Consider the following 25350-nt stretch of genomic DNA (forward strand, 5'->3'; position numbering starts at 1 on the left):
GGGTGTACGGCACGGCTTCCTGCCCCCAGGTGCGTGTTTGAAGGAACGATGGCCAGGGGCCATTGATCCACACACTCCATCTTTGCCCGCTGACGCAAAAGCGAGAACGGGACTTGAGCCAGGTCACCGGCAGGTACGCCACCAACACAGCCCACCCCGAGGAGTTACCCACGGGTTGGAGGAGGTCGAGGTCGCTGCTGCCAGTGCGCCGGGTGTAGAACAAACCCTCAGCAGGACCATGTGAAGGACTTGTTTAGAGCCCTCCACACAGTCTGCCTCGGGACTGATCCAGGGCACAGATGAATTCCGTCTATAGGGTGGTAAGTACTCAGGGGCGGCGGGCAGGCATGCGCTAAGAGTCAATCCACCGCCGTAGCGGCAAAGACATCAACAAGCACCAACCTCACCCTTCGCCTCCTTTCCTCCCACCCCTCAAAGGTGACCCGGCATGAAATGGGGGCGTTCCGGCGGTTTGACGCTCCGGGGGTTATTTTCGGGGTCGAAAACGTGTCTTTTTTGCAGGGTTTCCGCAACTCCGTGGGGACGCTCAAAGGAGCCGGACCGCGCACAGAGCGACCGTCTACTCCGTGTCCACCCTTGCTCAAATGACTCTGGCCCGCTCCCGACGCGCAAACGGGATCACACCTGGCACACCGGGAAGTCGACGCCTCGGTTTTCCCAACCCGCGTGCACCGGGGGGGGGCTGGGTAGGGTAACAGGCACAGTGAGGGGGGAAACAAAGAAGAGGACGGGAGGTTACCCTACCATAGCCATCCCGAATCCACGGGCCCACCGGTTCTCACCCCCCCTCACTCCAACGCCAGCAGGAGCTCGGTTGGGGACCGGGGGGCGGGACCACGTGAGGTGGGTTACCCTACCTTGATGTTCCCCCCAACCGAGGAATACAGGTCGAGGACGCCCGAGCTGCCCCCGCCTGCTCGGGGCCCGAACAGGATCGAGTTGGGCGGGCCCGGTTGGGCGCCGGGGGTGGGCTACCCTACCTTGATGTTCCCCCCAACCGAGGAATACAAATCGAAGACGCCCAAGCTGCCCCCGCCTGCTGCTCGGGGCCCGAACGCGATTGGGTTGTTCGCCAACGGAGTCTCACCTTCCACGTTCTAGGTCATGCAAGGTCAGGGTAACCCATGCACGAGAGGTTACCCTACCTTGGCGCCGTCGGAGAGGAACTCGGGGGGGGGGAACCCAGCACCAGCATGACAAAGGTTCGCCCTCTTCGGGGGCTCACGAATCATGCTCATGCTGGACCGCAGGCAGGACAGAGAACCGAGGCCCATGACGCAGTTTCAACCCAACCCCGCTCCCAACGCTATCGCCTCGCATTCGGGCCTCGCATCGGGTGCAGTTGGAGTACATTGTTGGTGTCCTTCAGCTCTGAGAGAGAACGCGGAGGCCCATCACGCAGCTTCAACCCGACGCCACTCGCTATGCTAACGCCTCGCACTCGGGCCTCGCATCGGTGTTTGTCGGAGTACTTTGTTGGTGTCCTTCCAGTCTCCCACTGTCAAGCCCTCCACATCCACCACCAAGCGGCACGCAATCGCAGCCTGCCAGGCCTGTTGGGGGGTGTAAAGAGTTGAGCGTTCCATCTGGAACAAATCTGGACGACGTATGCTTAGCCTCAGTGGATCGTAACAACAAGGCTACTCTACCACGTACAGCACCCAGTCGTGCAATTAAGTCGTCTGCAAAGGATTTATCCCTGCGCATTGTCAAATTGCCATACGACGGCGAGGGCCTCGGGCTCTTCCGCCCAAGACCCCGGTGCCGTCCTTCTGCGATTCAGGGCCAGAGGCCTATTCGTATCCGACTATGATGTGCAGGAGTAGGAATCATTGAGGTTTGTCTGATGTCGTTGTTGAAGAGAGCCCAATTTGTTCGTTTCTAGTCGGGGGTTTGGAATGTGGCGTGGTCCGTGGATGGGAGTGATAGTGAGATGATGATGAGTCTATGGTCAGATCCTGATGCGTTTGATAGGGTGGTCCAATCCTGATCAGGGGTGAGTCTTGGATGTTGGTGAAGGAGAGGTCTATGATGCTGTGCCTTTTGTTGGAGTCTAGTGATAGTCTGCTGTATTTGTATGGCGTATTTACGAGGAGAAAGCCGTGTTGGCTTGCTGATTCTATGTATGGTTGCGAGAGGCGGAGTTCCCTTCAGGAGAGGAGGTGGAGGGCGTCAGCGGAGTGGGAGGGAAGGTTGAAGTCCCAGAAGACTAGTTGGGGGTTGTCAGATGGGATGAAGATAGTGGAGGGGCTGAGTGAGTGGGTGGTACTGTCTAGTTTTTTGTTGCAGATAATGGTAATTGTAAGGGTTGAGTGAGTTTTGGTGCTTGTTTGGCAGAAGAGGTTGATGGAGATGATATCACCTCTGTGGGATGGGAGAATGGCGAATAGGTTTTTGTTTAGAATGTTGGTGTTGAGGTAGCTGCATGATGAGATTTTGTTTTCTGGTCTTCTGGGTGAAGGGCAGAGTAGGGTCAAGGACGGCACTGAGGGGGGCTCTCCGTTGTGGAGGGGGGGTCCTTGAATTGCGACTATGTGGGCTTGATGGGTCACTGGGATTGGGAAGAGTGTGAGGAGCACTAGGTTGCTGTTTGTACAGTTGTGTTGAATGATGTGGAGGAAGGATGAGTCTGTTGCTGTATCTGTAATATTTTTAGGATTGAGTTGTAGAGGAGGCGGAGAGGTCCGCTGAGGGGCTTGTAGTTGTTGTTGTGGTGGGTTGGGGGGGGCATCCTCTGAGGTGAGTCTCATAGCTGTGGATGTGGTGTTGGGGGGGCTAGGGTGCTGGTGTTGAGGTTGAGGTTTGCTTTGCTCTTATTGATCATGGCGAGGTAGGTGAGGCATGTTTTGGAGTTGGCCGCGTTGTTTCCATTGCAGTTTACACATTTTACTGGTGAGACTGAACAGCATGAGGTCATGAGTGTTAGGAACCCTGGGCAGGTGCCCTTTACGCAACGGTGTCTGCGGCAGTCGTGCTGTTTGGTGCAGATTGGGCAGGTTTCGAAACTCTCACAGCATCCTTGGGTCGCGTGGCCGAATTTCCAGTGTTTCTTGCATTGGGTAGGGGGGGAGGCCGACCATATGGTTACGCACCAGTGTGGCCTGGAGTAAAATCGGATTGTGTCGCCGATTGAGACGGCATCGGTGGAGGAAACGGTGACAACGACAGTGGATTTAGGTTTAAAGTTTTGGGAGGTGACATCCTCATTGAAGAATCGTGTGGTGATCGGGGTAATGCCAGAGGTGAGGTTGAAGACTTCTGGGAAGGCATTGTCCAGGGTTTCTTTGTTTTGGATCACGAAGAGTGTTACGCTCTGAATGCCGATATCGACATCGGTCGAAGCCGGGCCGAAGGTGGAGAAGGGTTTTTCGGGGGTGGTTAGCTTGTTGTTTAGTACGCCTGTCATGGCTTCGAACCAGTGTGCATAGGTTGAGGATGAGATGGTGGGTGGGTGAAGAACAGGCAGAGTTCCTTTTGCACTGATTGAGACTGTAAGGGCTGTTACAGGTGTGACTTGTTTGTTTCAGGCGAGTAGTTGGCCGAATTCGACGGATAGTTCTGCTGTTACCTGCTCAGCTACGTCGATGGGGGTGGGCGATGTCCTGGTGGTGAAGAAGCAGCGTTGGGATGCTAGAAGGTTTGCCGCGCTTTTCGGTATCTGGGAGGGGGCTGGGATTTTGTTGCGTCCTCACTTGGAGACGGTTTCCCATTGATGTAAGTTTTCTTGCGCTGCTTGTCGATAGGACTTGGGGGCTTGGGTGTTTGAAGGGTTGCGGGAGGCATTTCTCGGGTTGTAGTTGGTGGTGGGGCTTGGGTGGAGTGCGGGTTAGTGTGATCACTGGGGGGGGGGGTCGCATTGGGAGGGGTGGCGTGGCGACTGTCAATCCGCTTGAAACAGTTTGCGATCGCCGTAGTCAGGTTGGCGTGCTTGGTCATTATTTCTTCGATATCGTCCTTGAGTTCTTCGACTTGTTTTTGGTGGATGGCGTTCTGGTTGACTATGGCTAGCATGAGAGTGAGGAAAAGGCGTTCGGTGTGTCTGGTGGCTTCGGCGTTGAGCATTTCAAAAGCTTGGGTGGAGAGAACGTTGGTGTTGATCAGGTCCATAAGGTCGTCATCTAGCCCTCCTAACCTCAGGTGGGAGAGGGATTTGACCATGTTAGGGGGTGGGCTTGGCATTGTGGTGGAGTTTGAAGTCTAAGTGATAGAGACTTTTGGGTCTCTGTAACGTGGTTCTAACACAATTTTCGGGGGTTGATTCAAAAAATAAATAAATAACGGGTCAAGAGGTGTCACATTTGAGACAGGGCGCACCATATACGTATACGTCGTAATTAACCAAAAATAAAAATCACAAATGTTCAGCGCCGGCTTGTCAAATGAGAATAGCTACACCATATTCACGGCTTAGAGTAGGAAAGCACGGCGGAAAACAATATTCCTATGAATATACAATTTAAAAAATTTGTTATTCAGCTTTTATATGAACATACTATAGGTAACCAGACAGTAAAGAACTAATTTATATACATTACGTATTGACGATCGAGGTGCCCAAAGTACATTCAAATTGCTGTATCACCTACTGTCCCCTGAATATCTAATAAGTATATAGATATACCGATATGCAATGTGTTATTTAAAGGTTTTGATTGGCCAGGTATTAGATTGCTTTTTCTAGGTAGTTTGAGTAGTAATATTTTGATAATATTATTTTTTCTTGATATAAGCAACAACTCGGGGACCTTACTTTTTCCTTCTATTGAATTCGGATAGGGACATTGCTTTTTCCCTCTATTGCTGTTAGTGGCGATTCGGAGGCAGGAACATTGCTTTCCCTCTATTGCTGTTAGTGGCGATTCGGGGGCAGGAACATTGCTTTTTCCCTCTATTGCTGTTAGTGGCGAATCGGGGAGTTTACTATCTCCTTCTATTGAATTCGGGTAGGGACATTGCTTTTTCTCTCTATTGCTGTTAGTGGCGAATCGGGGGCAGGAACATTGCTTTTTCCCTCTATTGCTGTTAGTGGCGATTCGGGGGCAGGAACATTGCTTTTTCCCTCTATTGCTGTTAGTGGCGAATCGGGGAGTTTCCTGTCTCCTTCTATTGAATCCGGGCAGGGACATTGCTTTTTCCCTCTATTGCTGTTAGTGGCGAATCGGGGAGTTTCCTGTCTCCTTCTATTGAATCCGGGCAGGGACATTGCTTTTTCCCTCTAATGATGTCATTGCTCATGATGTTATTGCTAATGATGTTATTGCCAATACGGAAATCTTACGTTGTCTTTCTATTATTGTTAGGGTTAGTCAGAGTTTTGATTGTTAGAGTTATAGTTTAAAGTTACTCTTGATCGCACATTATTTTTTAGTTAAACAATCAATTTCCAAACTCTCTGCCTACAATATCTTTTGACACGATGCCTCAAATATTCAACGAGAATGCTTCTACCGAAATTCACTGCATGCTTGAATTTACCAATAAGACAGACAAAACTGGCTATCTCAAAATCTACGATTCTACTTTATTTTGCTGGAGCGATGATTTACCAAATTCAGTAATCGATGAGGAAGATATACCATGCTGAATCATTTGTTTTGTCAGCGATTCTCTTGCAGAATCCACCGAAAACTCTGTTGGAATATGTTCAGGCAGATTCTGCGATATGGGTAAAGACAAACCAGTTGTTATTACTTTACTGAATAAAAGCGAGTAAGTAATTTGATTTACTGTGTATTAAATTAGAACTAATAAATTTAACTTAGATTTGCTGGTGACCCGACACATCCACGATTTGACGATATAGCCCCTGCACCCTCTTGTGCCACTATATACTCAGTCGGGAAGGTTGTAGGACAACCTAAGGGTACTATCAAGTCTCTCCCTATAGGCTGGAGATCCTTTGATTTACGATCCTCCTACTATGATTTAGAGGCTGCCTCCAAATCAGCTTCCCGAAAGTATTTTGTAATCAGGTGGTATATACCACCAGGAAAGAGGTGGGAGAGCACAAAATTACCCCAAGTCGATAGTGTAATTCAAATCAGTGGGAGATTAGTTGGTAGAGTAATCGTTGATAATTCATCACTAGCATCACATTCTTTTCTTGGTTGTATAGTGTCGTCGTTAAACTATATTTCAGTAATGCAATCTGGATCGGGAGGTGGGTCTCTTGGACAAACTTCAGGTAGATCGGAGTCCAAAAATGTTGGAAGATCTTGGGGTGCTCGGGCTCAGAAAAGATCTGCGATGGATGATTCAAGTTTGTATTCAAGTTCTCCCCCCCCTCCAAAGATCACTGCTAGCTCATCTTCTATTTCCAAACCTACTACACCAGCCAAAAAGAAAGCTTCGAGTGTAGCTAATGACTGTTCTGTCGATGACGAGTTTGAGGAGATTGAGGATGAGATAATTGAGGATGTTGGTTCCGAGTAGTATAAGTTTGGTATTGGATATATAGTTTTCTGAGTCATCGTTAGCTATTTTATTTTTAGTCAGGAGAGTATATTATTATCAAGGATATATATAATTATCGTGTATCCCTCTTTAGGAATTTATTGAACAGATTTCTATATTACAGTACAATATTTAATGCAAATATGCCAAGAACCAATTCCATACAATCAACCAATGATCTCAGAAATTCCAATCGTATCCGAACAAGAAGAAATAGAAACTCTCAAGGCTCCAACTCCCAATTGGACCGAATTGAGAGGCGATTAAATTCCCGAGCTGGAAATCAAATTACAAATCGCCGACAAACTACCCAAAGCCAAAGCAACTTGAATATAGAAACAAAATCATCAACTAGCAATTGGTGGGATATTTTACCTATAAAAACAACTCATCTACGACCATATATTATTAGTTGGTCAAAACAATGCACTTATTGTGGTGCAGCCTTATTGACTAGTGAGAATAATGGTTGGTGTTGTACTAATGGGAAATATCGATTACCCTCCCTACCAGTATATCCTCCCGATACCGAAACTGAATTTGAGCAACATGGCACTCAGTTGAGTCGGATCAGCCGAAAACTCAACAACATTTTTTCATTTTCAATTTTAGGAGTTACAGGTGGATTTCGGCAGTTACCGACACCTTCAAATGTTGCTATAACAGGACGAGTATACCATCAGTTATTGGATGCCAACCAAGGGCAACATTCAATTCGATGGTTCCTTCACGATGAGGATTCAAGAGACTCACTAGCTCTTGAGCTTGGTGTACCCTTCTCCCTAGTTATCAGCTTTCGAAAACTATTAGAAGATAACAATCCTTTTGTTTACCATCTCCGAGCAGCATTTACCACTGCAATAGATACCCCACTTACACTAGAGTTATATACACCAACAAGTGGTGGAGAAATTGCTGCGATTATACATGCCAACAATATACAAAAAGTCTACCCTCGGAGTGTATTAGTTTACAACAATATTCTCGATCGTCCAAAAGCTATCAGTATATTAAGTCCCCTTTACGAGCCATTACAATATCCTGTTTTCTTTCCTCATGGTACACCTGGTTGGGACTGCAAATCCGATATCAGTCAAATTCGATGGTATAGAGCCAGAATCACAACAGAGAACCGATTTCTGAGGTTTGGTAGATTGTGTGGAGAATATTTGGTGGATATGTACTCGAGAGTAGAAGATGAAAGATTGACCTATATACGAAAAGGACGAGAGAGACAATACAACCAGCAATCTGAAATTGCAGAGGCAGAAGGTGATTTACCCATCGAGAAAGGCACGACACTACCGAACTCTTTCCTAGGTTCCCGAGCATGGGCATCGAATGAGATTGCCAACTCTCTTACTATCTATCGGTCAAGAGGCAAACCCTCATTTTTTATTACGATTACAACAAATCCTAACTGGCCAGAAATTAAAGAACGATTGAATCCAGGACAGAATGCTTCAGATATACCAATTATTGTTTGTCGGGTATTTAAAGCAAAGCTAGAGAATGCCATTGCCAAAATTCGGAGCCATTTAGGAACAATAGTTTACATTGTTCGGGTTATAGAATTCCAAAAAAGGGGGTTACCACATGCACATATTGTTATTAAAGTAAGATAATTCGAAACCCCAATTGAGGTTGATGCTAAAATTTTTTAGGTGAATCCCGAGTTACCTTTCTCAGCTATTGATTCCATTGTCTCTGCCGAAGTACCTACAGAGGAGGAAGATCCTGTCCTACGAGAATTGGTTCTACGATTCAATCAACACCCCCAAACACATTTAAATTCTCCCAACAGTCGGTGTAACAAAAATGGATCCTGTATTTGGGGATACCCACAAGCGATTCGGGAAACTACAGAGCTTAATCAATATGGTCGAGTACAGTATAGAAGAAGAAAGGAAGAGGATCGATGGGTAGCATCGTATATGCCATTTCTTACTAAGCTACTAGAATGTCATGTTAATGTCGATATATGTTTTACAGTTAATATTTTCATGTATCTGTATAAATATTTATTTAAAGGACCCGATCGAACATTATTTTCTTTCAATGTTGAAGGACAGCAGGAGGTTGACGAGATCAATGACTATATTAATGCGAGATATCTGTCTGCTTCGGAGGCAGCATGTAGGATCCTGCAATACCATATAACAGATCGATCGCCTACAGTCAAATCGCTTACAGTTCATCTACCTAGAAGAAACATGCATCAAATGTATCGAACGGATGGTGGAGAATCTACAGCATCGACTTTGCTTAGATATTTCTCTAGGCCCCGAGATACAGTTTTCCAAGATTTGACTTATATTCAATACTACGAGAAGTGGATTCTGTACTCGAAGTCGTCAACCACTTTCAAAGATACCGATTTCCTCGAAGAAATATGCAATAGTTATCCATAGTTTATTGTAAGAGCTAGGAGAAGGAATGAAGCAATAGCCCGAATCGATACAGTCTCCCCTAGAACTGGAGAATTATTCTACCTGCGAGCTCTCCTACTGCATCGATCAGCTTATTGTTTCGAGGACCTAAAAATTGTCAATCAAATTACATACTCAACATTCCAAGAGGCAGCAGCAGCATTAGGTCTCTTCGAAAATCAGTCGGAGGGGAAAGAAATTATGGCAGAAGCTGTCCAAAGCTTTTGCAGTCCTAACCAGCTACGATTCCTGTTTGCACATCTCCTGATGAATATTCCAGTGACAGCTATTGAATTGTTCGAGGAATATCAGGAGGCTCTCTCGGCAGATTATCTTGACCAATACGATTCCCCGATAATGGTTATGAATAAATGTTTGGAGGGGATTGCAAGACATTTGGCTGCTCAAGGTAGTAGGTTAACTGATTTTGGGTTACCCCAACCTCAAAACCTCACAGATGAAATATCTATGGAGACTCTTGCATTTGATCATCGTAGTATCGAACTTACTGAGATGGCAATATTATCTCGGGAACAGTTATTACCTCAACAGCTAGATGCTTTTGATACTATCATGAATAATATCGATAAAATAGCAATCGGGGAGATTCCTGAACATACATGTTTTTTTCTGATGGAAAAGCTGGTCGGGGCAAAACATATGTTGTAAATACGATCGTAAATTCTCTAAGAGGGCAAGGAGATATTGTTGTTATTACTGGTTCGACAGCTTTGAGTGTTACACTATATGAGAGAGGTCGTACTGCACATTCTGCATTTGGTATTCCTGTCGTTGAAGTAAAGTTGTCCTATGAGAAGGTTTTAGTAAAGTCAGTCACTGACATTACGATATTAGAACAATATGGAGCTACAATCGACTTTGAGTATCAGATCAGATCGGGCGAAATTACTATCGAAGTCAAGTTTAATTATATGGGAGGAAATGCCTATGGCCAACAAAGCAGCAATTGAATGTGCAGATGAGTTCTTGCAACTCGTGCTTGCCAACGACAAACCATTTGGTGGCAAAGTATTTCTTGTCTTAGGTGACTTTCGACAGGTAGCACCAGTGGTTAAATCTGCAGGACCAACAGCTACACTTGAAGCATCTATACGATCATCCTACCTTTGGGAACAATTCAAAATTTTACGATTGAATACACCTATAAGAAATGCCTCTGATTTAGAATATGCCGAGTGGGTAGACAAAATTGGAGATGGTTGTCAAGAATCAAATGAATCGTTTGTCAATCTGGATTTAATTGAGTCTTTGAACTCAATCGAGGAGGCAATTGACTTTCTATTTCCAACAGAAGTATTGCAAAATCCAGCGATTGTTTCCCATCGTGCTTTTCTTAGTCCTTTGAATATCAATGTAGATCAATTTAACCTTGCGATTCTTGAAAGATTCTCGACAATGGAGGGTATGTATATTTATTTTCCTTAATATTAAAAATTACAATATACTGATACATTATTTATTACAGAAAGAACATACTACAGCCACGATTGCATCAAAGAAGATCCTAATTTCAAATCCCCGACTACCAACATTCTACCATCGGGGGAGATTCTAGATTTCCTATCTATGTTGAAGGAGCCTGGTGTACCTACACACAAATTGGTTTTGAAGGTCGGGTGTGTTTGTTCGATTATGCGAAATCTGTCACTGGAGAATGGCTTGGTTAAGAATTCCCGAGTAGTTATTAAAGAGCTATATGAAAGATTTGTCAAAGTTGAATTGATATCTACTGCAGATAATATTCGGCGAGATACAACTGTTTTCTGCCTCCCCCGAATCGTATTTGAGTTTCAACCAAAATATTGCTCTTGGACAGTACAGAGAAGACAATTCCCTTTACGACTAGCATACTCAACAACCTTCAATAGTTGTCAAGGCCTAACACTCGATAGAGCTGTAATCGATCTCAGAACTCCTGTATTTGCACATGGTCAACTGTATACGAGTGTTTCCCGAGTCAGAAATAGAGACCATATTAGATGTTTATTGGATCATGATGTTTCAGTTATTGATATCGGGGATAAAAACAAAGTTAAAAATATTGTATATAGAAGTCTTTTGTTATAAAATTTTATTTCCTTATTTTTTTTTATTTTTAAAACAATTTTTTGAAACAATTTTTTAAAACAATTTTTTAAAACTATCGGTACTTAATACAGGAGTGGAGATTTTCAGTAACAACAATAATAACAATACATAATATAGGAAATAACAATTTATTCCTCCTCGGAATCATCGGACTCAACCAAAATAGCCTCAACATTATCGACAGTAATTTGTTCCTGTTGATATTTTTCCCACAACTTTACCAATCGGACAGGAGTGACAATACTCATACCAATTTGATGGGAATCAGACTCATCGGTAGGGCCTTTTACTGATAAAGTAGTACCATGAAAGTCAGTCGGCTTCCAAACTACTACTGAATTGGCTGACTGTTTGATTCTGATTCCATAATCGGCAATGAAGAAGTGACCCCCCTCCTCGGATCCATATGTCCTAGCTGTAGTCCAGAACAATGCATACTTATGAGGGCACTTTTCATTATGAGTACCCCTATAATTAATTAGTAACAATGAAATATAAGTACTCGGAGTGACTATTACCTTGCATAATTATATGCCATAAATCCAGAAGGAGGTGCCATCGGAACACAGTCAAACTCAATGTCATCGGCTCCCACCCTCACAGTATAGTTCCCCAAGATTTGAGAAGTAGCCCTGTCTTTAGTAGCATAATTCATTCTCGGAATTAGGGTAGAATTGCAAAACCCAGTTATATTCTCAATAATCGGCTTCGGCAATCTACCCTTACTCATGTTCCAAAGAAGAGCAAAAATATAGCTGCCCAAGTGCTCAAAGTCTTCCAATCGGTTTTTCTTGGAGGTGATATTTCTAACCCAATCGAAACTGGCTTTGCTTCTGGAACCAGCTGAATATCCCATTTGACAAAGTTTGCCAGTATCTTCAAGCTAAAAAATAATTAGCAATCGCAATAGTAAAATTTGGAAAGAAATAATACTTACTCGGACTGATTTCCTGACCTGACATTCCTTGATAATAATCTCATTGACCCAATCTAGAGTTTCTTTCTTGCCCTCGGCCATCCAATTCCTAGCAACCAATCCAACAATTTCCTTGGTGTTGGAATGGACAAAAATGTAGTTTTGGTCCTCGGCAACATCTAGTTGTAGATATTGTGGTTCCAAAAGTAGTATCGGTGGTACTTTTAGCCTTTTGTCCTTCGGCTTACCAAGCTGGAGGTGATCATGCCAAATGTCATGGATTTGCTCGGACTCATACACCCAATTACTGGGTGGAGGGTAAGGTGTTTGATATCGGGTTACTTCCACAATCGTAAACTTTTCCAAATATTTGTCTCTCCTTGCATCGTCCTCCTTGAGGTTACACTCCTGCACAAATAAAGCTTTGATTCTTTTAATTCTTTCCTTCTCATACTTCCTATGCTTCATCGCTTCTCTTAACTCTTGATGGCAATTCGGCTCCTTCATTTGTTTGGGGTGGTTGAGGAAAGCTGAAATATCATTGAAAATGCCATCGTTAACTCCATCAGCAACATTACAGAACTCTCTCTTAATAGAAGAAACAAGAGAATCCATATTATTATCTCTGATTTTCTGCAGAAGAGAGGGTTTGCTAGCTATATAGATAGCAATTTCATTGATGGCTTTTTTGTATGCTTTGGGGGGTGGTATTCTTTTGGATCGGATAGGAGGCATTTTTGTGCTAGTGAATCGGGTTTGTAGAAGCTGTAGGTGAGTCAGGAATAAACAACAACAACAAGTGATTGTACTCCTAAGTATAGAAGGATATCAAGGGCAAAGCACCAAAATATCCGATTTTCTATCTTATTTGAACTCTCTCTTATGTGTTGTGTGTTTGAACTCGCATGCGAAGGGTGTTGCGAATGGTGTTGCGAAGGAAAAAGGGAAAGAGGGGAAACCCAACGACAGCGACGCACCCGTATTAGCAGCCTTACCCTACCTGAACCAGCACCCAGCACCCGTGTCAACCAGCACCCGCTCGCAGCACCCGCTATCAGCACCCGCTATCAGCAGCCGCTATCAGCACCCGCTATCAGCACCCGCTCGCAGCACCCGTGTCACCCAGCACCCGCTCTCAACACCCGCTCGCAGCACCCGCTCGCAGCACAGGTGTCACCCAGCACCCGCTCGCAGCACCCGCTCGCAGCACCCATGTCACCCAGCACCCGCTATCAGCACCCGCTCGCAGCACTCGTGTCACCCAACACCCGCTCGCAACACCCGCTCGCAGCACCCGCTCGCAACACCCGTATCACCCAGCACCCGCTCGCAGCACCCGCTCGCAGCACCGGTGTCACCCAGCACCCGCTAGCAGCACCCGCTTCCAGTACCCGCGTCACCCCATCACCCGCTCCAAGCACCCTGGAACGCTCCAATGTCCATCGCTACCTCCCAAGAATCGTCCAATGTCAATCGCTACCCTCACCCGATATCACCAATGACAGAACCATGCGGAGTAATAATAGTAATATAATGCTATGTACATATGTCTGCACCCGCGCCCGCACCCGCGCCTACCACCTCCCAGCGCCTGATTCCTGCCTGCGCCTGCACCCCTACTTACGCCTGCACCAGTGGTCGAAACGGTGATCGAAACGGTGCTCGAAACGATGCTCGAAACGGTGCTCGAAACGGTGCTCGAAAAGGTGCTCGAAACGGTGCTAGAAACGGTGCTCGAAAAGGTGCTCGAAACGGTGCTCGAAACGGTGCTCGAAACGGTGCTAGGTGCGGTGCTAGGTGCGGTGCTCGGTGCGGTGCTAGGTGCGGTGCTCGACTAGGTGCTAGGTGCGGTGCTAGGTGCGGTGCTAGGTGCGGTGCTAGGTGCGGTGCTAGGTGCGGTGCTAGGTGCGGTGCTAGCTGCGGTGCTAGCTGCGGTGCTCGACTAGGTGCTAGGTGCGGTGCTAGGTGCGGTGCTAGGTGCGGTGCTCGAGGCGGTGCTCGATTTGATGCCTCCTAGCCGTCGATTTGGGCGTCGATTTGGGCGTCGATTTGGGCGTCGATTTGGGCGTCGATTTGGGCGTGAATTAGGTGTCGAATTAAGAGTCTATATAGACGTTAGCATAGGTGTCAATATGGAGGCAGGTAGGAGGGGCGGAGGTAGAGGTAGGGTTAGGGGTAGGGTAGAGGTAGGGGTAGGGGTAGAGGTAGAGGTAGAGGTAGAGGTAGAGGTGGAGGTGGAGGTGGAGGTAGAGGTGGCGGTGGAGTTGGAAGCGATCTGGGGATCCTCACCCAGCAATGCTGCGCGCTAGTCCTGAGTGAGCCTAGCGTACATGTAATATATCACTTTCTGTCAATATATCACATTTCCAAGCGACCTGTCACATTTGGACGAGACTACCTAGCTGATTTCATTGTCCTAACCGGCCGAAGGCCGGAAACCACTTGTATTTGATAATATTGTACCAGTAGACCACATTATTGTCGTGCACAAGTTGTATACATACGATCACCCCGATTTGAAAAATTTTCCTGATATAGCATGGGTACGCACGTGGGAAAAACATCTAACTCTCCTGTTACAGTACTTCGCAGACAGGGCAGGGTTACCCTGCCGAAGCACGACACTCAAGTCACCATGGATATTCCGATCCAATCCCCTACTTTTCCACCACGGCGTTAGAGATCTGTAGCCGCCAACAAATGGAAGAGTTTGGGAAAGTAGCCAATGCTAAGCTGTAATTCTGTAGCATTTAAACTTGTGATATTGTAGACCTGATTCCGTTGACTTAGGAGCTGATGCCCCCAAGTCTGTAGGGACTTCTATACTATTTATACATGATGGAACCTATGCCAAGGTCCGCTTTCTAATGCTAACTGAAACTATGATAATAGAATCAAATATTAACGCTAAGATAACCAAAATAGAAATGCGCACACACATAGTACCGTCCTCCGTTCTAATTCCGACACGTAACCTTGAACCTTCCAGTTACCAATATTCAGGCTATACTATACGATTGTACGAGACCTACTTTCTTCAATCCAATACCCTGCAGCCTTAAGCCCAACTCCCTATTCTATTATAGGTGAAATACCCAATAGTAAGCGTGCCGTCACAATAACCTAATACTATTTTGGTAACACCACGTGCCCCCACAATACCCGATATCTTTCTATGCTTGTCCTTCCATTACCCGACCATCTTCATATCACAATCTGCTACTTGTTTTCCTCATTCTCCTATACTTTTAGAACGTTGTCCCGTAATTCCTGCAACAGGTAGCAACTGGCACTAACTGCATCAGCAAGATTGTACATATTCATAAGTCTCCCAATAGTCTCCTGTGTCTCCTGAGGTTCTTCTGAGACATCAAAACAGATTTTGATTCTCTAGAGGCACAGGAGACACTTTCAGAAATTGTTAGGCTTGCTGATGTGCCGAAGTTCAAAAATGTTAGCATTGAATACAGTCGTTCATAGGTGAGGACCAATACTTGTTGAAGACGAACTAGGGTTCTCAATATGGCAAGAAACAATCAAGCTACCCAATTGGTCTTCTATTTGTCCAAAAATCCTTGTTCGTCTACACTCAGGGTTCATCTTCAGCATGTGAATTACTGCTAATTTATATTATTTTGTTACATAAAGTGCATAAAACTATGTGATAGGTGACTTGTTTAATATTACCAATTCTCGATAATATTAGTGATATAGCTGGGAAAACCTATACATGAGGTGCCCGTTATATTCAGTTTTGTAATTACTAATACAATTAATAACTGCTTTTAGAAATTAGAATACAAAAGCAAATCCCAGAGTTTTTAAAATTAGCTTTATAAAAGGTTTATACTAATCCTCATCGGATAATAATAAATTAATTATCTATCTATCGAACTGTAGATAACAAGCAGAAAAAGTTTTCTATAAGAAGAAAAATAATTTAGTGTTTATAGTTATCAAGGAGTTGGCACTAGAAGTAAAGTTAAAAAATACACCAAATATAGGATTCACCAACTGTACCTACTATAATAATACTATACTAGCATTGGGGAAAAAATAATATAACTTCCAACTCATATCTTTCCCTCTATGGTTAGGGACACTTTGAGCTAGAATATCGAAATTGCCTAACTTCGATGCTTCATGTCCAACTACCACAAAAGATTAAAATTAAAATAGCTCTGAATAGTGATAGAAAAAGAGATAAATAAAACTGTAATAGAGCCCAAATAATTTTATCTGTTGTAGTTGTTGAGCTATTGACTTTTTAAAATTTGGGTTTTTGGGGAGAGGCTGACTGAATGTTGCACTTCCATACCAATTATTCCCAGATTAGGAAATACTTTAGTACATAATTGCCCGATTGAGAATATACCACTGATGGCTGGCCAATTTCTTTGCATATATTGTCTGTCTTGCCATTTTCGGAGCCATTTGGTGCCAAGTAATTACTAGATTAGGAAGGTGATCTTCAGTGGGGACCAATGTCGCACTCTTCTGTCTCTAGATGTCCTGAACAATATTGATATCGAAATCGCCAAAACACAGACCTCAATCTATATTTACGGAGCCGAGACATTAAACATCACTCGCGTTGCCAGTGAGAACCTCGTGGGTGACGACAATTTTGTTTTTCTCTAATTCATTAATGCAGGTTACGACTATGTGATACATGTACACGCGGGCTGTGTGTATTGGCGAGCACTGGCTGGAATTCTAGATTTACAGCTATGGCTCAAGAAGCTATGTATGATAAGTGTGTAAAAGTCGGCGTTTTTTCAAAGAATCAGGCAATCAAACATATACCAATTGGCCATAATGGTACTAGCACCTAGACTAACCCTGGCATTTTCTCAGATTCCCATACAAAGAAATTCCTCTGAAGTTGACACACCCGCCATCTAGGCCTTCTCGCGCCATACCTATGGTGAGAAACAGCAATGGTCCAGAGTTCGTGCTTTTTAATGTTCTTATTGGTTGAAATCCCCTGTTTGACAATATCCGATCGGCCCGTGAATGACAGTACTCTGACTCAAAGCGTCCCACACCCCAGGTTTTCCATGTTGAGTGCTAATTCTGGTTGGGCGCTAATTATAGTTTATCATCGTGGAGCCCTGTCTCGGAAGCGCAGGGGAGCAGGAATATGTCAGGGATGGATACCTGGATACAAATCCCACGGGTTGCCGCGGTTGGTGCTGGTGGCGGTATGCAACTTGAAGGAAGTTAGTGTAGTTTTATCAACCTTCATGCAAGCAGTTTGCCCTCCCCCGCTCCGGGAATTTGGGAAGCTTTAGCCCTGGTCTAGTGGCGACTAGGGCAAAATACCTACCGATCACTGTTTTGTGCGGGGCAGTTCCGCTCCCTTGCATTCAGGCTTTATCAAACTTCATGTGTGCGGGTGGGGGCTTCCGTGAAGACGCCCCAGCCCCTACCCCGGCAAAAACAGATAAATCAATCATTCTCACGGATGAGATTGTCAAATCCGCGACATACGCTCATATACAGCTATCGGTAGAATTATTGTGGAAACAGGGACCGACGATCACGCCGAGAGCAGGGCGATTTTCCAACGCCACATTTCCGCAATAATTCTACCGATAGCTGTACCAAAACCGTTGTTTGATAGCTGTCGTGGGGAATAATTTGTGGTGTATAATTCAATCGGCTGCAAACTTTTACTATTCATGGTTCATAGGGAAGTTGCCGATTTAGGTAAGAGCTGTAACCATGTCGCAAATTTGACAAGATTCATCCGCGAGAACGATACACAGGGTATTCCCTACATTATTACCGTTCACAGGGTGAGACGAACACTAAGTGTTGGCGGACAGGGATTGAAATTATAGTGACAAACAGCCAAGCTACAGAGGTGGTACATTTCAACTACCCTTATTCGTTGAAATCGAGCCGTCCAACGCCCTGTGTCCTTCTTCAGCCCGTGAACGACAGTATGTATTAGGAAGTAGGAAGGTACAGCGAGAGGTAAAACTATTGTAGAAACAGAGGTCTAAAAACAGGGTTTCTGAGGCTGGGCAAGCCAATAGGACTCCTCCCATATTTCTACAATAATCTTACCGCAAGCTGTAGGTAGGGAATGAATACGACCTCCTAAACAATTCACCGGGGACTGCATTTACTAGTAATGTTAGGTGCGTCGTAGCAGGTCAGTTCGCGCCAAGCCAAATACACAGTGGAATGATGAAGGGATGCCTTCTATTGCAGACCCCGCAGCTGGTAGGCTCGTTTCTAACCTCAAGCTTATTGCGGAAACTGGTGTGAAAATCAGTCAGCGAAAGGCACCCGAAATGACACTGGGAAATGTCGTTTGGAAAGTACATATTCAAAAAATGTAAGAAAGACTTTTTACAATTCTCGCTTGGTAGGTAATGAATCAATTGATCGGTTTACACGAGGGATTTTCTGTAAATTCTGTCGTACCCGGCCTGGCATCTCGTGCGCTTCTTGACTCTGAGTCCGTCCAGGCGTTGAGGATACATGGTCATGGAATATCACTCGGTTTCTGAAAGTGGTTGAAAAACAATTAAAAGCTGGCCCAGCAAGCAATGTATCAGTTCATGCATGCGAAGGAAAAACACACCCGCCAACACATAATAGGGCGCCTCTTCCTCAAATTTTGTATGGACATAGAACCGGTAAAACTATTCCAATATATATACCCAATAGAGTGTATCCGTAACCATTTTGGAGTTGGCGAACTATTTTACTTTGTATTATCTACTATATACTAGAATACTTGGTTGTACACAATCAATATCCAGTGAATGGAGAGAGAGCATCGATAAATAGGCCAGACCCTGAAAGAGTAGATCGACCCGGAGTATATTGAAGAAAAAACTGAAGACAGACGTAGCAGTTCCCTAATAATCAATAGGTTCATTTTCCTGTGTCTTTTTAATAACTGGGCCTACAAAGATAAAAAGAAGACTCGTTCGCCCATTCATTTATATATAGATGATATATTAACCACGGAAGGGCTCATGACAAAACGGTTACGACAGAAAGCTCTTCAATCCGCTACATCAGTAACTACATGCAAAATTAAGGAATGCAATTTTATTCAAGAAGTAATTTACCATGAACAAAGATCCACGAAACAACTATTTACCTTCCGGTTTAGTTACTAGTCCATACGGAAGGTTTCGGTGAGTAGTAGGGCAGTGTTAGAATCATGGGCGGTCACTCGTGTACTAGCGAGTGATGCACTGTGAGTAATTATTTCTGTTCTTTTTACTCATTACACGTATGCATTCTTTTTTAATTATCTCCTTTCAATGGCTTATATGCATCAGTGTAAGTAATATCTGGCCCCATCCTAGACTCTGAAAAGATCAACGAAGATCCTTACGATGCCAAATTTAATCAATGAAAGGCTGACGGAGAGACCATCAGCTATAAATTCTATCCAATTAATATTAGAAATTCAATATTGTCAATGTAGCCCTAGTACTACCGAAGGCCCGGTATTCTCGGATTCGCGTCACTAGTGACGATCTACAGCGGTAGGTAATAAGTCATCGGACGGCCTAACCACAATTTTGGCTGCAAACGTGTATTTTGGTGGCGTTCCGTCTGATGACTTATTACCTGTCGCTGTACAGTTTCGGTAATAGGTAATTCAACAGTACCGGGGTGTCGGAAAATGATGCACATTTTGGCTTGACACGACTATATGCATTAAAATATCTACTTTTTATCATAACACAATACACTCCCATAATTCAGGTGTCCAGAGCCCTCTACTACTCCCCAGGATGAACTTGCTAGTGCCTAGGTACATAATGTTTCCTTCCCGGGAAGACGTCCCTATGGGATAACAAGAATGTGTGGTGAAGGGTATAGAAAAGCTATAATGATAGACTTCTTTTCTTTCCATTTAAAAGAGAATCTACAAGTTCATATTAGCCTCCAAATGACTTTGCTTCATGGCTGATTCTCTTGTCGTTGAAAATTAGTCGAATGAGCATGATTTCCGACACCCGGGCTCTACCATGGTACGAAATGCATCAGTGAAAGTCGTCAGTCAGTTTATCAAGCCTTGTTCCTAAAATGTGTGGATAATGCATCCTTAATACATCACAGTGTCGTTTTGCCAAGAGTTCGGGAAATACTTATATTAGGAAAATAGAAATGCAAACAGTACCGGATTCAAGTTTCTGAATCACGGGTTGAGATGCATCAGCAAAGGCATCAGTAAATGCATCCGTAAAGACATCGGTAAAGAGATTAGTAAATGCATCATACTGAAGAACACTCCTGCCCCAATGCAAAACAAATGAACTTGAATGTGGAGGGATTGAACCTGGATCATTCCGATTATCTAACTTAGACTTGGAGTTTACCACCTGTACCATTATATCTTTTCAATATATAGCACTTGCTAGTACAAGCAATATGTATAAGCTGACTCAATAGGTATGTATAGCCGAACTGGAGATCCAAAAATGTCTAAGTCAATAATCAGTAGAGGCAAGAAATACCAAGAACAGTACTAGTATTCGCGGTCCGACAATTTTTCCTACTACTAGTACACCTTTCCCTACTATCGACGATTTTACCAGCACCTTTTCCTACTTTTTTCTACTGTCGACGATTTTACCTACACCTTTTCCTACTACTAAGTACATACTGTTGACGATTTTACCACCACCTTTCTGTACTATTAAGTAGTACATACTGTCGAAGATTTTACCAGCACCTTTCCCTACTACTAGTAAGAACATACTATCGACGATTTTCCCTGCATCATTACTTAGTACCTACATCTTCAAGTTTCCCTAATGATTGACAATGTTCCCAGGAAAGTCGTAGTGAAGGGTGTAGGTAAAATTGTCGACAGTACTTCAAAGTAGGGAAAGGTGCTGGTAAAATCATCGACAGTAGGAAAAAGTGTAGGCAAAATCGTCGACAGTACTTCAAAGTAGGGAAAGGTCCTGGTAAAATCGTCGACAGTAGGAAAAGGTTTAGGCAAAATCGTCGACAGTACTTCAAAGTAGGGAAAGGTACTGGTAAAATCGTCGACAGTAGGCAAAGGTGTAGGTAAAATCGTTCGCAAATGTATAGCCTGATGCATTTCCTGCTGTGGTAAAGTAGATCCAAAATCATTCTGTACGTATGTCTCGAGAAGCTAAGGTGCGTAGGTGTGTAAACTTCGGCGTTTGCAACCAATCAATCTATAAGAATTGGGAGATCTACTCACATAATGGTACTAGCGCCTAGCCTGACGGTGGAATTTTCTCTAATTCCCATACAAAAAAAGGTTCCTCTGAAGTTGACACACCCACCCCCTATGCCTTCTCGCGCCATACATTTAAATTGTGAACTTACAACATAAAATTGTGTAAAGAGTACACATGAGTTAAACAGTAAGGTTCAAGTTACACAACTCTATTGTTTATATTTACACAATTCTCCAGTGTAATTTTACACAATTCATTTTGTACTTCAGTGAACAACACGCAACCCCAACTCAAGCACTCCGACAAAAGCTAAGGTTTATATACAGACTCCGACAGACTTTAGAGGCTCCGACAGCCCCAAGAGGCTCCGACAGAACCCCGGTACAAAGCTAAGCTGAATAAGGAAGGTGTCAGGGTACCCCCCGATGGAAAGTGATGTTGATCCCGCAGAGCGAGAGTTAATTATCACTAGTACAAGACTCTGGCATATGGTGATCGGACGGTCAGGGTCCGCATTAAGGATCGGGTAGTACTCTGAGGGCGAAAAGTATAGAACAACACCTTTTGGGCCGTTTGCAACAACAGGCCACGCTGTTGCATCATGATATAGATAAAGATCAATGTACGTAGGTGGAGTTTAATTGAAGTTTTTGACGAGAAAAGTAAAATTAGGAAGTATCAAGCCTTGCCCAAGTATCAATGAGGATAATATGTGATAACTTTCAAGTAGTATAAAAGAATAGTAATTCCACCTGTAATTCTTCAACTTCACGACACACTATGGAATATAAAACCACTCCACCACAATGAAAATCTTTAGCACTTTGGGTTGAACTCTCAAATAGTCTTCGTTAAAATTAGAGGGCTTCGTAAAATAGCACTTTGGCAATTTAGAAAAATTGCATCGGAGCTTGAAGTACCTCTTTCCACTGTATTCAGTATCTGCCAGCAGTCCTCTACTCCTCACCGGCCCAGGATGGGCAGACCCCCTGTTATCACCCTCATGATTAGAAAACTCTTAGTGGAACATGCCACTGCCTCTCAACAGAATCGACGCAAAACCCTCCAAGAAATTGCTGAAGATCTTGATGTTTCGGTCAATTAACGAACCCTCAGAAAAGCTTTTGCCGATGAAGGCTATCACCGCCAAGAAGCCCGCGTCAAACCCTTTCTCTCGATTACTGCGAAGGTCCAACGCTTAGCATGGCTGATAATATTAATGACTGAACTATTGAAGATTTCCAAAAGGTCATCTGGACAGATGAGTGCGGATTTGATATTGGGGGTTTTGCTGGGAATACATGGGCTACTAGAAATCCTGGAGAAGCGTATGTAGAAGATTGCTTAGTACCCAAATTCCGAAAATTACAGACTATTATGGTATGGGGTTGTATTTATGATATGGACTACTACTTCACCACCCTGACCAAATTATGCTGACTTAGACTAAATGAATAGGCAATATCAAAGGCCCAGTTGTATTTTGGGACAAAGCATGGGGACATACGCTCAATGGACTCCGTTACTGTGAACGGATTGTAAAACCTCACCTATTTCTCTCAAGGCAGAATTTACACAGGCAAGTTGTGAATCAGGCTACATATATTTTATGAATGATGGAGCTCCCCCACATCGTGCTAAGTTCACTGCATCGGTGAGCTAGGAATTTTCGGGTATTTTTTTGACTGGCCTGGGAACTTCCCTGATTGTAACTCTATTGAAAATGTATGGCGTATTATGAAGGACAAAATTTCTCGGCGTCGTTGCAGAACTAATGTTGCACTCCGTATCGCGATCCAAGAAGAGTGGGATGCAATTACTTCTGAAGAAATTGCTTCCCTATTCGGTTCCCTACCAGGGGGGGTTGAAGCAGTGCGCGCTGTAAATGGCGGTCATACAAAGTACTGATGTTATTTTCACTTTTCACTTTTCACTTTTCACTTTACACTTTTCACTTTCTCATAGCTAGCCGTTCATGTATTCTAGGAAAATCATACTCGCTTGTTTTTATTACGAACCTTGCCCGTCCGATCACCTTATGCCAGAGCCTTGTACTAGGATCCCGTGCGTTATCCCGGTTGTGTGAAGATCTTCCTGCCAAGGCCCCAGCCACATGCCACGGGAAGAGCACCTTGCATGCATGAAGGATGATAAAACGTTTCGTGTATCCAGACCCAACCATGTGCAGCTTGCTGCCCGGAGGGGATGGAAACAACACTAGACCCAACCCATCTGTGCAAAGTCTCTTTTCTGATCACCCCGCTGAACCCGATAACACGTATGTAATGCGGAGTGGTCAAGTACTACTATCGTGTTAATGGCAGCGAAACAGATAGCGAGGCTTTTGTATTACCCACGCAGTTTTCCTATGGCCGGGCCGGCCGGACCTGTCTTTAGACTCCTGTTCCTTTGCATTGCTGTAGTCTACTTAACCGCCGTGGGATTGTAGCTTTTTGGCGTTGTGGCATGGTGTGAATAGGGAAACTATATAGCTATTTTTTTTTTCCCTTTTTGCAACACACTGTGGATCATTAACTACATTGAGAATTGAAGAAAGAAACCCATTATCAACCATCCTTATCTGCGACAAAAACTCCCCCCCCCCCCCCCCCCCCGATTCACTTCATGGACTTAGTTCTGAAAGCTTCGTACTCCTCACGCAGTTGCTCCGAAATACTCGATTGTGTAGTGCTCTCTTCGCGCTCTGTGAAAAATGTAAGCATGCCGAAGGGTGTAAAGGGGGGGAGGTGTTCCGTTCCAACTAGCAACACGAGAGGGTTCCCCCCCAATGGGCAGGCAGGGAAAACCACCACAACAAAGGTCAGCCGTATCCAGCAGCCGCCCCGTCGTGGCCTGCACCGTTTCATTATTTCCTTCAGTTATAAACCTCCGGTACTTACTTCAGAGCTCATCAGGCATCCTACCATAATCGACAGCTTCGCCATGCTCACACCGCTCCGGAGTTTTCTTTGGTAACAGCCGTCGGCGCCCTGCATAGTTCTGCTCGTCTTCCCCTGCAACCCCATCTTCCTGCAAATCAGGATCTGCGTGCCAGCTTACATCTTGTACTGGCGTAGATATGAACAACGGCGGACGGAATGTTGTCGCGGAGGTTACTCCCAGGATGGAGACTGGGCGGAAGGGGAACAGTTAGTCCTCAATTGCTGTGAGAGTGGGAAGGGGAGCTAGAGTCGGGAAGGTGAAGGGGCTCATACCTCGCTCCCCTCATCCCAACACCCCCGTAAACACAGTTCTGCTGCTCTGTCGCATATTATATAATATTTTCCCGCCTCATATACCCTCCACCGCCTTCTTGAGGTCTGGAATTCATCCCATCTTCCTAGGTCTCTCGGAGGGTCAAGAAACCCACCCTCCTCCCCACCCTATTCCTCCAGCAGCAGCTAAACTCCAGCGTCCTCTTAATCGCCCGCACCCGGCAGAATCACATCTCCCACATCGCCGGTATCGCCGGCATCGCTCTCCTTCCAGGGCTACAGTTATATCCGTCATGTATATAGATGAGCTGGGTGTCTTTGTGGCTCGAGTGCGGGGTAGGAGTAAGTCTGTTGACAGTGAGAACTGTTACCCCGTGCGTAGTACCTTTATGTTATGCATAACGTCTTGGCACAGGGAGCGCTTGGCGCTCCGCAATCCCCTCGATCGATCTCATCCATAAAAAACCCCTCGATCTCATCCATCCCCCACCACGACGCCAGCACCTCCAAACACCCGAATCCCCTCGTCACTCCTCTATAAACGAATCGGATCCGTCCCACAGTTACTATCCCTTCGTCTGTTCCCGCGAATCACGGCCTCTTAGCTTTGAAGCGGCGGCGTGATATTCAGTGAACTAGCTGTGAATAGGAATGTAACGCTCCCAATGGAGGACAAACTCGTTCAAAAAACGAAAAGATCTGGTGGCGAACGTGACTTTCGCACCAAAGAGGTTCACGGGGTCAGGGTTAGGTCTATTAGTGGAGGATTTACATGAGGTTTTGTTTGACCGGCTTAGTCTCCCCACATAACGCCCGGTCCTGAATACAGACGAAGGGATATCTGGGTTGGGGGCACCCACCCACTATCGAATCTCGAGCCATACGTTCGTTCATTTTGTCCACGAACGCTATTGGGTATGTTAAACTTGTTCCAGCGACCTTTATCTCTAGCAAACCTAACCTACACTCCGCTAACCTCTTTAGGCTCGAAGTCACCGTTTGTGACCTAT

At 44.7% G+C, this 25350-nt stretch overlaps 7 protein-coding genes across 7 annotated transcripts; 3 read left to right on the plus strand and 4 right to left on the minus strand.

Moving 5' to 3' along the window:
* Positions 1–1251: 1251 nt before the first annotated feature.
* LAJ45_11535 (uncharacterized protein) lies at positions 1252–1834 on the plus strand (the record flags this gene model as incomplete). The annotated part of the gene is made up of 2 exons (XM_046121020.1): positions 1252–1368; positions 1424–1834. The coding sequence occupies 2 exons, from the start codon at positions 1252–1254 to the stop codon at positions 1832–1834; spliced, it is 528 nt and encodes a 175-aa protein (XP_045965774.1).
* A 933-nt stretch (positions 1835–2767) lies between these two features.
* Positions 2768–3427, minus strand: LAJ45_11536 (uncharacterized protein; the record flags this gene model as incomplete). Its single annotated transcript, XM_046121021.1, has 1 exon — positions 2768–3427. The coding sequence occupies one exon, from the start codon at positions 3425–3427 to the stop codon at positions 2768–2770; it is 660 nt and encodes a 219-aa protein (XP_045965775.1).
* A 224-nt stretch (positions 3428–3651) lies between these two features.
* LAJ45_11537 (uncharacterized protein) lies at positions 3652–4200 on the minus strand (the record flags this gene model as incomplete). Its single annotated transcript, XM_046121022.1, has 1 exon — positions 3652–4200. One exon carries the CDS (start codon positions 4198–4200, stop codon positions 3652–3654), a length of 549 nt encoding a protein of 182 aa, XP_045965776.1.
* A 6940-nt stretch (positions 4201–11140) lies between these two features.
* On the minus strand, positions 11141–12543 carry LAJ45_11538 (uncharacterized protein; the record flags this gene model as incomplete). Its single annotated transcript, XM_046121023.1, has 3 exons — positions 11141–11480; positions 11531–11895; positions 11950–12543. The coding sequence occupies 3 exons, from the start codon at positions 12541–12543 to the stop codon at positions 11141–11143; spliced, it is 1299 nt and encodes a 432-aa protein (XP_045965777.1).
* A 267-nt stretch (positions 12544–12810) lies between these two features.
* Positions 12811–13578, plus strand: LAJ45_11539 (uncharacterized protein; the record flags this gene model as incomplete). The annotated part of the gene is made up of 1 exon (XM_046121024.1): positions 12811–13578. The coding sequence occupies one exon, from the start codon at positions 12811–12813 to the stop codon at positions 13576–13578; it is 768 nt and encodes a 255-aa protein (XP_045965778.1).
* A 20-nt stretch (positions 13579–13598) lies between these two features.
* Positions 13599–14237, plus strand: LAJ45_11540 (uncharacterized protein; the record flags this gene model as incomplete). The annotated part of the gene is made up of 2 exons (XM_046121025.1): positions 13599–13754; positions 13875–14237. The coding sequence occupies 2 exons, from the start codon at positions 13599–13601 to the stop codon at positions 14235–14237; spliced, it is 519 nt and encodes a 172-aa protein (XP_045965779.1).
* Positions 14238–23748: 9511 nt separating this feature from the next.
* Positions 23749–24354, minus strand: LAJ45_11541 (uncharacterized protein; the record flags this gene model as incomplete). The annotated part of the gene is made up of 4 exons (XM_046121026.1): positions 23749–23829; positions 24026–24155; positions 24221–24256; positions 24341–24354. The coding sequence occupies 4 exons, from the start codon at positions 24352–24354 to the stop codon at positions 23749–23751; spliced, it is 261 nt and encodes an 86-aa protein (XP_045965780.1).
* Between the last annotated feature and the right edge of the window lie 996 nt (positions 24355–25350).

The sequence above is a fragment of the Morchella importuna genome (genome assembly GCF_003444635.1).
Source record: "Morchella importuna strain M04M26 chromosome Unknown Morimp01GS073, whole genome shotgun sequence".
Classification (NCBI taxonomy): domain Eukaryota; kingdom Fungi; phylum Ascomycota; class Pezizomycetes; order Pezizales; family Morchellaceae; genus Morchella; species Morchella importuna.